Source organism: Coturnix japonica, unplaced genomic scaffold (assembly GCF_054131305.1).
Source record: "Coturnix japonica strain WE unplaced genomic scaffold, WE-NBRP24 Scf118, whole genome shotgun sequence".
NCBI lineage: Eukaryota > Metazoa > Chordata > Aves > Galliformes > Phasianidae > Coturnix > Coturnix japonica.
Window position 1 is genome coordinate 79,913 of NW_028189021.1, and position 14,674 is coordinate 94,586.

The window sequence follows — 14,674 nt, forward strand, 5'->3', positions numbered from 1 at the left end:
ACCCCTGTCCTTCCATTTCTGACCCCTGACCCCTCACCTCTGACCTCTGACCCCTCATAGCTGACCCCTCACCTCTGACCTTTCACCTCTGACCTATGATCTTCTCACCTTTGACCTATGCCCCTCTGACCTTTGACCCCTCACCTGTGACCTATGACCCCTGACTCCTCACCTCTGACCTCTGACCCCTCACCTCTGACCTCTGACCCCTCACCTCTGACCTCTGAACCCTGACACCTGACCTCTGATCACCCCCCTCTGACCCCTCACCTCCGACCTCTGACCCCGACGCCTCATCTTGGCCCCCTGACCCCTCTGACACCAGACCTTTGACCTCTGACCTCTGACCCCTCACCTCTGACCTCTGAACCCTGACCCCTGACCTCTGATCACCCCCCTCTGACCCCTCACCTCCGACCTCTGACCCCGACGCCTCATCTTGGCCCCCTGACCCCTCTGACACCAGACCTTTGACCTCTGACCTCTGACCCCTCACCTCTGACCTCTGACCCCTATGACCCCTGTACCTGTGACCTATGACCCCCATGACCCTGTGACCCCTGTACCTGTGACCTCTGACCCCTGTGACCCTTTTGCCTGTGACACTTATGACCTATGACCCCATGACCTGTGACCCCTGTGACCCCTGACCCTGTGACCCCCGACCTTGTGACCTCTGACCCCTGACCCCTCACCTCTGACCTCTCACCCCTCACCTCTGACCTCTGAACCCTCTGGCCCCTGACCCACCCCTCTGGTGGTCTCTGACCCCTGTGACCCCTGACCCTGTGACCTCTGACCCCTGTGACCTCTGACCCCTGTGACCCCTGTGCCTGTGACCCCTGACCCTGTGACCTCTGACCCCCATGACCCCGTGACCCCCGACCCCTGTGACCCCTTTACCTGTGACCTATGACCCCTGTGACCCCTTTACCTGTGACCTCTGACCCCTATGACCCCTCTACCTGTGACCTATGACCCCCCATGACCCTGTGACCCCGACCCCTGTGACCCCTTTAACTTTGACCTCTGACACCTGTGACCCCTGACCCTGTGACCCCTGACCCTGTGACACTCGTGACCCCCGACCATGTGACCTCTGACCCCTGATCCCTCACCTCTGACCTCTGAACCCTCTGACCCATGACCTGTGACCCCTGTGACCCCCGACCCTGTGACCTCTGACCCCTGTGACCCCTGACCCTGTGACCTCTGACCCCCATGACCCCGTGACCCCCGACCCCTGTGACCCCTTTACCTGTGACCTCTGACCCCTGTGACCCTTTTGCCTGTGACACTTATGACCTATGACCCCATGACCTGTGACCCCTGTGACCCCTGACCCTGTGACCTCTGACCCCTGACCCCGTGACCTCTGACCCCTCACCTCTGACCCCTGACCCCTCACCTCTGACCTCTCACCCCTCACCTCTGACCTCTGAACCCTCTGTCCCCTGACCCACCCCTCTGGTGGTCTCTGACCCCTGCGACCCCTGACCCTGTGACCTCTGACCCCTGTGACCCCTGACCCTGTGACCTCTGACCCCTGTGACCCTTGACCCCGTGACCTCTGACCCTTGACCCCGTTGTTCAGGAGGAGCAGCTGGGCCTGTCCCTGCTGACGTGGGAGCAGCTGCAGACGCAGGAAGTTCAGCAGCGAATCAGCGACATCGCGCAGCACAGCTGAGGTGGGGGGGGGGCTTATAGGGGTCCTATGGGGGCTTATGGGGGTCCTATGGGGTCCTATGGGGTCCTATGGGGTCCTATGGGGGTCTTATGGGGTCTTATGGGGTCTTATGGGGTCTTATGGGGGTTATGGGGGTCCTATGGGGTCCTATGGGGGTCCTGAGTGTTCTTATGGGGGTCCTGGGGGGGTTATGGGGGTTCTATGGGGTCTTATGGGGGTCCTGAGGGGGACTAGGGGGATCTGGGAGGGTATTATGGGGGTCCTGAGTGTTCTTATGGGGGTCCTGGGGGCGTCTTATGGGGGTCTTATGGGGGTCCTATGGGGGTCCTGAGTGTTCTTATGGGGTCCTATGGGGTCCTATGGGGTCTTATAGGGGTCCTATGGGGTCTTATGGGGGTCCTATGGGGTCTTATGGGGTCTTATGGGGGTCCTATGGGGTCCTATGGGGTCTTATGGGGGTCCTATGGGGTCTTATGGGGGTTCTTGGGGGGCTTATGGGGGTTACATCGCGCAGCACAGCTGAGGTGTGGGGGGGGCTTATGGGGGTCCTATGGGGTCCTATGGGGGTCCTATGGGGTCTTATGGGGTCCTATGGGTCTCTATGGGGTCCCTATGGGTCTCTATGGGTCTCTATGGGTCTCAATGGGGTCTCAATGGGTCTCTATGGGGTCTCTATGGGTCTCTATGGGTCTCTATGGGTCTCTATGGGTCTCTATGGGGTCTCTATGGGTTTCTATGGGTCTCTATGGGTCTCTATGGGTCTCTATGGGTCCCTATGGGTCCCTATGGGTCTCTATGGGTCTCTGTGGGTCTCTATGGGGTCTATGGGGTCTATGGGGTCTCTATGGGTCTCTATGGGGTCTATGGGGTCTCCATGGGTCTCTATGGGGTCTCTATGGGGTCTCTATGGGTCTCTATGGGTCTCAATGCGGTCAATGGGGTCTCTATGGGGTCTATGGGTCTCTATGGGTCTCTATGGGTCCCTATGGGTCTCTATGGGGTCTCTATGGGTCTCTATGGGTCTCTATGGGTCCCTATGGGTCTCTATGGGTCTCTATGGGTCTCTATGGGGTCTCTATGGGTCTCTATGGGTCTCTATGGGTCTCTATGGGTCTCTGTTGGTCTCTATGGGTCCCTATGGGTCCCTATGGGTCTCTATGGGTCTCTATGGGTCTCTATGGGTCTCTATGGGTCTCTATGGGTCTCTATGGGTCTCTATGGGTCCCTATGGGTCTCTATGGGGTCTCTATGGGTCTCTATGGGTCCCTATGGGTCTCTATGGGTCTCTATGGGTCTCTATGGGGTCTCTATGGGTCTCTATGGGTCTCTATGGGTCTCTATGGGTCTCTGTTGGTCTCTATGGGTCCCTATGGGTCTCTATGGGTCTCTATGGGTCTCTATGGGTCTCTATGGGTCTCTATGGGGTCTCTATGGGTCTCTATGGGGTCTATCGGGCCTCTATGGGTCTCTATGGGTCTCTATGGGGTCTCTATGGGTCTCTATGGGTCTCTATGGGTCCTATGGGGTCTTATGGGGGTCCTATGGGGTCCTATGGGGTCTTATAGGGGTCCTATGGGGTCTTATGGGGGTCCTATGGGGTCTTATGGGGGTCCTGGGGGGGATTATGGGGGTCCTATGGGGTCTTATGGGGGTCCTATGGGGGTCCTATGGGGTCTTATGGGGGTCCTGAGTGTCCTTATGGGGGTCCTGGGGGCGTCTTATGGGGGTCTTATAGGGGTCCTGTGGGGTCTTATGGGGGTCCTATGGGGTCTTATGGGGGTCCTGGGCGGGTTATGGGGGTCTTATGGGGGTCCTGAGTGGTCTTATGGGGGTCCTATGGGGTCTTATGGGGGTCCTGGGGGGGATTATGGGGGTCCTATGGGGTCTTATGGGGGTCCTATGGGGGTCCTATGGGGTCTTATGGGGGTCCTGAGTGTCCTTATGGGGGTCCTATGGGTCTTATGGGGTCTTATGGGGGTCCTATGTGATCTTATGGGGGTCCTATGGGGTCCTATGGGGGTCCTATGTGATCTTATGGGGGTCTTATAGGGGTCCTATGGGGTCTTATGGGGCTCCTGGGGGGGATTATGGGGGTCTTATAGGGGTCCTATGGGGTCCTATGGGGTCTTATGGGGGTCCTATGGGGTCCTATGGCGTCTTATGGGGTCTTATGGGGGTCCTATGGGGTCTTATGGGGGTCCTATGGGGGTCCTATGGGGTCTTATGGGGGTCCTGAGGGGGCTATGGGGGTCCTATGGGGTCTTATGGGGGTCCTATGGGGTTCTATGGGGGTCCTGGGGGTTATTATAGGGGTTTCAGGGGGGACTTATGGGGGTAATGAGGGGGTCTAGGGGGTCTTATAGGGGTCCTATGGGGTCTTATGGGGGTCCTATGGGGTCTTATGGGGTCTTATGGGGGTCCTGGGGGGGTTATGGGGTCTTATGGGGGTCTTATAGGGGTCCTATGGGGTCTTATAGGGGTCCTATGGGGTCTTATGGGGGTCCTATGGGGTCCTATGGGGTCTTATGGGGGTCTAGGGGGCCTTATGGGGTCTTATGGGGGTCCTATGGGGTCCTATGGGGGTCCTGGGGGGGTCTGGTTGTTCTTATGGGGGTCATGGGGGGTCTTATGGGGGTTATGGGGGTCCTATGGGGTCTTATGGGGTCTTATAGGGGTCCTATGGGGTCTTATGGGGTTTTATGGGGGGCCTATGGGGTCTTATGCGGGTCCTGAGTGTCCTTATGGGGGTCCTGAGGGGGCTTATGGGGGTCCTGAGGGGTCTTATGGGGGTCCTATGGGGTCTTATTGGGTCCTATGGGGTCTTATGGGGTCTTATAGGGGTCCTATGGGGTCTTATGGGGGTCCTATGGGGTCTTATGGGGGTCCTGGGGGGGTTATGGGGGTCTTATGGGGGTCCTATGGGGTCTTATGGGGGTCCTGAGTGTCCTTAAGGGGGTCCTGGGGGTCTTATGGGGGTCTTATGGGGGTCCTATGGGGTCTTATGGGGGTTCTGGGGGGGCTTATGGGGGTTACATCGCACAGCACAGCTGAGGTGGGGGGGGGTCTTATAGGGGTCCTATGGGGTCTTATGGGGGCTTATAGGGGTCCTATGGGGTCTTATGGGGGTCTTATGGGGGTCCTATGGGGTCTTATGGGGTCCTATGGGGTCCTATGGGGGTCCTATGGGGTCCTATGGGGTCTTATAGGGGTCCTATGGGGTCCTATGGGGTCTTATAGGGGTCCTATGGGGTCTTATGGGGGTCCTATGGGGTCCTATGGGGTCTTATGGGGGTCCTATGGGGTCTTATGGGGGTCTTATGGGGGTCCTATGGGGTCTTATGGGGTCCTATGGGGTCTTATGGGGGTCCTATGGGGGTCCTATGGGGTCTTATGGGGTCCTGTGGGGTCTTATGGGGGTCCTATGGGGTCCTATGGGGTCTTATGGGGTCTTATGGGGGTCCTATGGGGTCCTATGGGGGTCCTATGGGGTCCTATGGGGTCTTATGGGGGTCCTATGGGGTCTAATGGGGGTCCTATGGGGTCTTATGGGGGTCTTATGGGGGTCCTATGGGGTCTTATGGGGTCCTATGGGGTCTTATGGGGGTCCTATGGGGTCCTATGGGGTCTTATGGGGTCTTATGGGGGTCCTATGGGGTCCTATGGGGGTCCTATGGGGTCCTATGGGGGCTTATGGGGGTCCTATGGGGTCTTATGGGGGTCCTATGGGGTCTAATGGGGGTCCTGAGTGTCCTTATGGGGGTCCTCGGGGGGCTTATGGGGGTCCTGGGGGGGCTTATGGGGGTCTTATAGGGCTCCTATGGGGTCCTATGGGGTCTTATGGGGTCTTATGGGGTCCTATGGGGGTCCTATGGGGTCTTATGGGGTCTTATGGGGGTCCTGGGGGGGTTATGGGGGTCCTATGGGGTCTTATGGGGTCTTATGGGGGTCCTATGGGGTCTTATGGGGGTCCTGAGGGGGCTTATGGGGGTCCTGGGGTTCTTATGGGGGCTTATGGGGGTCCTATGGGGTCTTATGGGGGTTACGGGGATCTTATGGGGGTCCTATGGGGTCTTATGGGGGTCCTATGGGGTCCTATGGGGTCTTATGGGGGTCCTGGGGGGGTCTGGGTGTTCTTATGGGGGTCATGGGGGGTCTTATGGGGGTCTAATGGGGGTCCTGAGTGTCCTTATGGGGGTCCTGGGGGTCTTATGGGGTCTTATGGGGTCTTATGGGGGTCCTATGGGGTCCTATGGGGGTCTTATAGGGGTCCTATGGGGTCTTATGGGGGTCCTATGGGGTCCTATGGGGGTCCTGGGGGGGCTTATGGGGGTCTTATGGGGGTAATGAGGGGGTCTAGGGGGTCTTATGAGGGTCTTATGGGGGTCCTGGGGGGTCTTATGGGGGTAATGAGGGGGTCTAGGGGGTCTTATGGGGTCTTATGGGGGTCCTATGGGGGTCCTATGGGGTCTTATGGGGGTCCTGGGGGGGTTATGGGGGTCTTATGGGGGTCCTATGGGGTCTTATGGGGGTCCTGAGTGTCCTTATGGGGGTCCTGGGGGGCTTATGGGGGTCCTGGGGGGTCTTATGGGGGTCTTATAGGGGTCCTATGGGGTCTTATGGGGGTCCTATGGGGGTCCTATGGGGTCCTATGGGGGTCTTATGGGGGGCCTATGGGGTCTTATAGGGGTCCTATGGGGTCTTATGGGGGTCCTATGGGGTCTTATGGGGGTCCTATGGGGTCTTATGGGGTCCTATGGGGGTTCTGAGTGTCATTATGGGGGTCCTGAGGGGGTTATGGGGGTCCTGGGGGTCTTATGGGGGTCCTGGGGGGGCTTATGGGGGTCTTATTGGTCCTAGGGGGGCAGTGGGGGGGGTTATGGGGGTCTTATGGGGGTCCTGATGGGGCTATGGGGGTCCTGAGTGTCCTTATGGGGGTCCTGGGGGTCTTATGGGGGTCATATGGGGGTCCTGAGTGTTCTTATGGGGGTCCTGAGTGGTCTTATGGGGGTCCTGGGGGGCTTATGGGGGTCGTATGGGGGTAATGAGGGGGTCTAGGGGGTCTTATGAGGGTCTTATGGGGGTCCTGGCGGGGTTATGGGGGTCTTATGGGGGTCCTGGGGGGGATTATGGGGGTCCTATGGGGTCTTATGGGGTCTTATGGGGTCTTATGGGGGTCCTATGGGGTCTTATGGGGGTCCTATGGGGTCTTATGGGGGTTATGGGGGTCCTGGGGGGGCTTATGGGGGTCCTATGGGGTCTTATGGGGTTCCTATGGGGTCCTGGGGGGATTATGGGGGTCCTGAGTGGTCATGGGGGTCATGGGGGGGGCTTATGGGGGTCTTATAGGGGTAATGAGGGGGTCTAGGGGGTCCTATGGGGTCTTATGGGGGTCCTGGGAGTGGTTATTGGGGTCTTATGGGGGTTATGGGGGTCCTGGGGGGGCTTATGGGGGTCCTATGGGGGTCTTATGGGGGTCTTATGGGGGTCCTGGGGGGGATTATGGGGTCCTATGGGGTCTTATGGGGTCTTATGGGGGTCCTATGGGGTCCTATGGGGGTCCTATGGGGTCTTATGGGGTCTTATGGGGTCCTGGAGAGCCCTTGGGGGTCTTATGGGGGTTCTATGGGGTCCTATGGGGGTCCTATGGGGTCTTATGGGGGTTATGGGGGTCTTATGGGGGTCCTATGGGGTCTTATTGGGTCCTATGGGGTCTTATGGGGGTCCTAAGGGGGTCCTGGGGGGATAATGGGGGTCTTATGGGGGTCCTGGGGGGGTTATGGGGGTCTTATGGGGGTCCTATGGGGTCTTATGGGGGTCCTATGGGGTCTTATGGGGTCCTGAGTGTTCTTATGGGGGTCCTGGGGGGGTCTTATGGGGGTCTTATAGGGGTCCTGAGTGTCCTTATGGGGTCTTATGGGGGTCCTATGGGGTCCTATGGGGTCTTATGGGGGTCCTGAGTGTCCTTATGGGGGTCCTCGGGGGGCTTATGGGGGTCCTGGGGGACTTATGTGGGGTCTTATGGGGTCCTGAGTGTCCTTATGGGGGTCCTGGAGGTCTTATGGGGGTCTTATGGGTCCTAGGGGGGGAGTGGGGGGGCTTATGGGGGTAGTGAGGGAGCTAATGAGGGGTTTGGGGGGTCTTATGGGGGTCCTGAATGTCCTTATGGGGGTCCTAGGGGGGTCCTGGGGGGCTTATGGGGGGCTTATGGGGGTCTTATGGGTCCTAGGAGGGGCTTATGGGGGTCCTGGGGGGCTTATGGGGGTCCTATGGGGTCTTATGGGGTCTTATGGGGGTCTTATGGGTCCTAGGAGGGGCTTATGGGGGTCCTAGGGGGTCTTATGGGGGTTATGGGGGTCCTGGGGGGGCTTATGGGGGTCTTATAGGGCTCCTATGGTGTCCTATGGGGTCTTATGGGGGTCCTATGGGTTCTTATGGGGGTCCTATGGGGTCCTATGGGGTCCTATGGGGTCTTATAGGGGTCCTATGGGGTCTTATGGGGGTTCTGGGGGGACTTATGGGGGTCCTGAGTGTTCTTATGGGGGTCCTGGGGGGGTCTTATGGGGGTCTTATAGGGGTCCTATGGGGTCTTATGGGGGTCCTGGCGGGGTTATGGGGGTCTTATGGGGGTCCTGGGGGAGATTATGGGGGTCCTATGGGGTCTTATGGGGTCTTATGGGGGTCCTATGGGGGTCCTATGGGGTCTTATGGGGGTCCTATGGGGGTCCTATGTGATCTTATGGGGGTCCTATGGGGTCTTATGGGGGTCCTGAGTGTTCTTATGGGGGTCCTATGGGGTCTTATGGGGGTCCTATGGGGTCCTATGGGGGTCCTGAGTGTTCTTATGGGGGTCCTATGGGGTCTTATGGGGGTTATGGGGGTCCTGGGGGGGCTTATGGGGGTCTTATAGGGCTCCTATGGGGTCCTATGGGGGCTTATGGGGTCTTATGGGGTCCTATGGGGTCTAATGGGGGTCCTATGGGGTCCTATGGGGTCCTATGTGATCTTATGGGGGTCCTATGGGGGTCCTGAGTGTCCTTATGGGGTCTTATGGGGGTCCTATGGGGTCTTATGGGGGTCCTGGGGGTCTTATAGGGGTCCTGGGGGGGACTGGGAGGTCTTATGGGGGTCCTGAGGGGTCTTATGGGGTCTTATGGGGGTCTTATGGGGGTCCTATGGGGTCTTATGGGGTCTTATGGGGGTCCTATGGGGTCTTATGGGGTCTTATAGGGGTCCTGGGAGGGTTATGGGGTCTTATAGGTCTTGGGGGGTCTTATGTGGGGTCTTATGGGGTCCTATGGGGTCTTATGGGGTCTTATGGGGGTCCTGGGGGTTAATGGGGGTCTTATGGGGGTCCTGAGGGGGTTATGGGGGTCTTATGGGGGTCCTTGGGGGCTTATGGGGGTCGTAGGGGAGACTGTGGGGGACTGGGGGGTCTTATGGGGTCCTATGGGGACTTATGGGGGTCCTATGGGGTCCTATGGGGTCTTATGGGGGTCCTGAGAGCGGTTATTGGGGTCTTATGGGGGTCCTGAGGACCCTTATGGGGGTCCTGGGGGTCCCTTGGGGGTCTTATGGGGGTCCTATGGGGTCTTATGGGGTCTTATGGGGGTCTTATGGGGTATTATGGGGTCTTATGGGGGTCCTGGGGGGGCTTATGGGGGTCTTATGGGGGTCCTGGGGAGTCCTATGGGAGGCTTATGAGGGTCCTGGGGTCTTATGGGGGTCCTATGGGGGGAATGAGGGGGCTTGGTGGGTCTTATGGGGGTCTTATGGGGGTCCTTGGGGGGTCTGGGGTCTTATGGGAGTCCTATGGGGGGGGTCCTATAGAGTCCTATGGGGAGGGTCTTATGGGGGGGTTCCTATGGGGGGGTCCTATGGGGGGTGGGGTCCTATGGGGGGGTCCTATGGGGTGCCCTATGGGGGGGGGTTCTATGGGGCGCCCTATGGGGGGGTCCTATGGGGGGGTCCTATGGGGGGGTCCTATGGGGTGCCCTATGGGGGGTCCTATGGGGAGGGGTCCTATGGGGGGGGGTTTATGGGGGGGTCCTATGGGGTGGGGGTTCTATGGGGCGCCCTATGGGGTCCTATGGGGTGGGGTTCTATGGGGTGCCCCATGGGGGGGTCCTATGGGGGGGGGCCCTATGGGGCGCCCTATGGGGTCCTATGCGGGGGGTGTTCTATGGGGTGCCCTATGGGGGGGTTCTATGGGGGGGGTCCTATGGGGCGCCCTATGGGGGGATCCTATGGGGCGCCCTATGGGGTCCTATGGGGGGGTGGGGTTCTATGGGGTGCCCTATGGGGTCCTATGGGGGGATCCTATGGGGCGCCCTATGGGGTCCTATGGGGTGGGTTTCTATGGGGGGGGTCCTATGGGGTGCCCTATGGGGGGGTCCTATGGGGGGGGTCCTATGGGGGGGGTCCTATGGGGTGCCCTATGGGGGAGTCCTATGGGGTGGGGGTTCTATGGGGCGCCCTATGGGGTCCTATGGGGGGGGGGGGTCTATGGGGCGCCCTATGGGGGGGTCCTATGGGGGGGGGGTCCTATGGGGTGGGGTCCTATGGGGCGCCCTATGGGCTCCTATGGGGGGGGGGGTTCTATAGGGTGACCAATGGGTTCCTATGGGGGGGTGGGGTTCTATGGGGCGCCCTATGGGGTTCTATGGGGCGCCCTATGGGGTCCTATGGGAGGGTGGGGTTCTATGGGGCACCCTATGGGGTCCTATGGGGGGGGTCCTATGGGGTGGGTCCTATGGGGGGGGGGTTCTATGGGGCGCCCTATGGGGGGGTGGGGTTCTATGGGGCGCCCTATGGGGTCCTATGGGGGACGATCCTATGGGGTGCCCTATGGGGTCCTATTGGGGGGCGGTTCTATGGGGCGCCCTATGGGGGGGTCCTATGGGGTGGGGATTCTATGGGGCGCCCTATGGGGGGGTCCTATGGGAGGGGGGTTCTATGGGGCGCCCTATGGGGTCCTATGGGAGGGTGGGGTTCTATGGGGAGCCCTATGGGGTCCTATGGGGGGGGGGGTCTATGGGGTGCCCTATGGGGTCCTATGGGGTGGGGTCCTATAGGGGAGTCCTATGGGGTGGTCCTATGGGGGGGGGTCCTGTGGGGTGCCCTATGGGGTCCTATGGGGTGGGGTTCTATGGGAGGGGTCCTATGGGGAGGGGTCCTATGGGGCGCCCTATGGGGTGGGTCCTATAGGGGGGGGGTCCTATGGGGTGCCCCATGGGGGGGTCCTATGGGGGGGGGTTCTATGGGGCGCCCTATGGGGGAGTCCTATGGGGGGGGGTTCTATGGGGCTCCTATGGGCTCCTATGGGGGGTGGTCCTATGGGGAGGGGTCCTATGGGGTGTTCTATGGGGTGGGGTCCTATAGGGGAGTCCTATGGGGGGGTCTTGTGGGGGGGTTCTATGGGGGGGGGGTCCTATGGGGTGCCCTATGGGGGGTCCTATGGGGCGCCCTATGGGGGAGTCCTATGGGGGGGGGTTCTATGGGGCACCCTATGGGGTCCTATGGGGGGGGGTTCTATGGGGCGACCTATGGGGTACTACGGGGTGGGGTCCTATGGGGCACCCTATGGGGTCCTATGGGGTGGGGTTCTATGGGGGGGGTCCTATGGGGCACCCTATGGGGTCCTATGGGGGGGTGGGGTTCTATGGGGCGCCCTATGGAGTCCTATGGGGTGGGGTTCTATGGGGGGGGTCCTATGGGGGAGGATCCTATGGGGTGCCCTATGGGGTCATATGGGGTGGGGTTCTATGGGGGGGGGTCCTATGGGGGGGGGGTCCTATGGGGTGCCCTATGGGGTCCTATAGGGGAGTCCTATGGGGGGGTTTATGGGGGGGTCCTATGGGGTGGGCGGTTCTATGGGGCGCCCTATGGGGTCCTATGGGGGGGGGGGTGTTCTATGGGGCGCCCTATGGGGTTCTATGGGGGGGGGTCCTATGGGGTGCCCTATGGGGGAGTCCTATGGGGGGGGGTTCTATGGGGCGCCCTATAGGGTCCTATTGGGGGGGGGGTTCTATGGGGTGCCCTATGGGGGGGTTCTATGGGGGGAGGGGGGGTTCTATGGGGTGCCCTATGGGGTGGGGTCCTATGGGGTGGGGTTCTATGGGGCGCCCTATGGGGTCCTATGGGGTGGGGGGTTCTATGGGGCGCCCTATGGGGTCCTATGGGGGGGGTTCTATGGGGCGCCCTATGGGGTCCTATGGGGGGGGGTTCTATGGGGGGGGTCCTATGGGGTGCCCTATGGGGTCCTATGGGGTGGGGTTCTATGGGGGGGAGGTCCTATGGGGCACCCTATAGGGTCCTATGGGGGGGGGTTCTATGGGGCGCCCTATGGGGGTTCCTATGGGGGGGGGTTCTATGGGGCACCCTATGGGGTGGGTCCTATAGGGGGGGGGTCCTATGGGGTGCCCTATGGGGTCCTATGGGGTGGGGTTCTATGGGGGGGGTCCTATGGGGGGGGGGTCCTATGGGGTGCCCTATGGGGGGGGTCCTATGGGGTGCCCTATGGGGTCCTATGGGGTGGGTCCTATAGGGGGGGGTTCTATGGGGCACCCTATGGGGTCCTATGTGGGGGGGGTTCTATGGGGTGCCCTATGGGGGGGGGTCCTATGGGGTGGGGGTTCTATGGGGCGCCCTATGGGGGAGGGTTCTATGGGGCGCTCTATGGGGGGGTCCTATGGGGGGGGGGTTCTATGGGGTGCCCTATGGGGTCCTATGGGGGGGGTGTTCTATGGGGCGCCCTATGGGGGGTCCTATGGGGCGCCCTATGGGGGAGTCCTATGGGGGGGGGGTTCTATGGGGCACCCTATGGGGTCCTATGGGGGGGGGTCCTATGGGGTGCCCTATGGGGTCCTATGGGGGGGGGTCCTATGGGGTGCCCTATGGGGTCCTATGGGGTGGGTCCTATAGGGGGGGGTTCTATGGGGCACCCTATGGGGTCCTATGTGGGGGGGGTTCTATGGGGTGCCCTATGGGGGGGGGTCCTATGGGGTGGGGTTCTATGGGGCGCCCTATGGGGTCCTATGGGAGGGGGGGGGTGTCTATGGGGCGCCCTATGGGGTCCTATGGGGGGGGTTCTATGGGGCACCCTATGGGGGGTCCTATGGGGGGGGGGTCCTATGGGGCACCCTATGGGGTCCTATGGGGGGGGGTCCTATGGGGTGCCCTATGGGGTCCTATGGGGGGGGTCCTATGGGGGGGGTCCTATGGGGTCCTATGGGTTGGGGTTCTATGGGGCGCTCTATGGGCTCCTATGGGGCGGGGGGGGTTCTATGGGGCGCCCTATGGGGTGGGTCCTATGGGGTGGGGTTCTATGGGGCGCCCTATGGGGTCCTATGGGGGAGGGTTCTATGGGGCGCCCTATGGGGTCCTATGGGGGGGGTTCTATGGGGTGTCCTATGGGGTCCTATGGGTGGGGGGTTCTATGGGGCGCCCTATAGGGTCCTATGGGGTGGGTCCTATGGGGTGGGGTCCTATGGGGCGCCCTATGGGGTCCTATGGGGGGGGGGGTTCTATAGGGTGACCAATGGGTTCCTATGGGGGGGTGGGGTTCTATGGGGCGCCCTATGGGGTTCTATGGGGCGCCCTATGGGGTCCTATGGGGTGGCGTCGGGTTATATGGGGTGCCCTATGGGGTCCTATGGGGGGGGGGGTTCTATGGGGTGCCCTATGGGGGGTCCTATGGGGCGCCCTATGGGGGAGTCCTATGGGGGGTGGTCCTATGGGGCGCCCTATGGGGTCCTATGGGGGGGGGGGTCCTATGGGGCGCCCTATAGGGTCCTATGGGTGCTGAGTTTGGACCTTATGGACCCCACAGGGATCCGGAGCTGGACCGGAGGAGACCCACAGATGTGGGGCAGGAGACCCCAGACCCATAGATTAATGGGGTGGGGGGGGATCCTCCCTCCCCCCCCCCCCCAGATCTATGGGGCAGGACCTGACCCTCCCCATTCCCATCTATGGGGCAGGTTGTGGGTCCCCCACGTGTATGGGGTGGGACCTGAACCCCCCCCCAACCTCCCACCCCACATCTATGGGGCAGGACCTGACCCTTTACCCTCCCACCCCACATCTATGGGGCAGGGCCTGACCCTCCCCATTCCCATCTATGGGGCGGGCTGTGGGTCCCCCACGTGTATGGGGTGGGACCTGAACCCCCCACAACCCCCCACCCCACATCTATGGGGCAGGGCCTGACCCTTTACCCTCCCACCCCACATCTATGGGGCGGGACCTGAAACCCCACCCCACATCTATGGGGCAGGGCCTGACCCTCCCCATTCCCATCTATGGGGCAGGTTGTGGGTCCCCCACGTGTATGGGGTGGGACCTGAACCCCCCCCAACCCCCCACCCCACATCTATGGGGCAGGACCTGAAACCCCACCCCACATCTATGGGGCAGGACCTGACCCTTTACCCTCCCACCCCACATCTATGGGGCAGGACCTGACCCTCCCCATTCCCATCTATGGGGCAGGTTGTGGGTCCCCCACGTGTATGGGGCGGGACCTGAGCCCCCCTCAACCCCCCACCCCACATCTATGGGGCAGGGCCTGACCCTTTACCCTCCCACCCCACATCTATGGGGCAGGACCTGACCCTTTACCCTCCCACCCCACATCTATGGGGCAGGGCCTGACCCTCCCCATTCCCATCTATGGGGCAGGACCTGAAACCCCACCCCACATCTATGGGGCAGGACCTGAAACCCCACCCCACATCTATGGGGCAGGACCTGACCCTTTACCCTCCCACCCCACATCTATGGGGCAGGACCTGACCCTCCCACCCCACATCTATGGGGCGGGCCCTGACCCTCCCCATTCCCATCTATGGGGCAGGTTGTGGGTCCCCCACGTGTATGGGGTGGGACCTGAACCCCCCCCAACCCCCCACCCCACATCTATGGGGCGGGACCTGAAACCCCACCCCACATCTATGGGGCAGGACCCGACCCTTTACCCTCCCACCCCAC

General features: G+C 61.1%; 1 protein-coding gene across 4 annotated transcripts in view; it reads left to right on the plus strand.

Annotated features, from left to right (window-relative positions):
• Nucleotides 1–14,176, plus strand: part of LOC146751181 (general transcription and DNA repair factor IIH helicase subunit XPD-like) — a 32,755-nt gene extending 18,579 nt beyond the window's left edge. For 3 of the 4 annotated variants that reach the window (XM_085535327.1, XM_085535330.1, XM_085535331.1), the window contains 2 exons: nucleotides 1,595–1,688; nucleotides 13,515–14,176. In XM_085535327.1, the coding sequence (XP_085391453.1) occupies nucleotides 1,595–1,687 (93 nt within the window). In that variant the 3' untranslated portion in view covers nucleotide 1,688; nucleotides 13,515–14,176. The remainder of the gene's footprint in view (nucleotides 1–1,594; nucleotides 1,689–13,514) is intronic. The other variant, XM_085535328.1, reaches the window with a different exon arrangement.
• The last annotated feature ends 498 nt before the right edge of the window (nucleotides 14,177–14,674 follow it).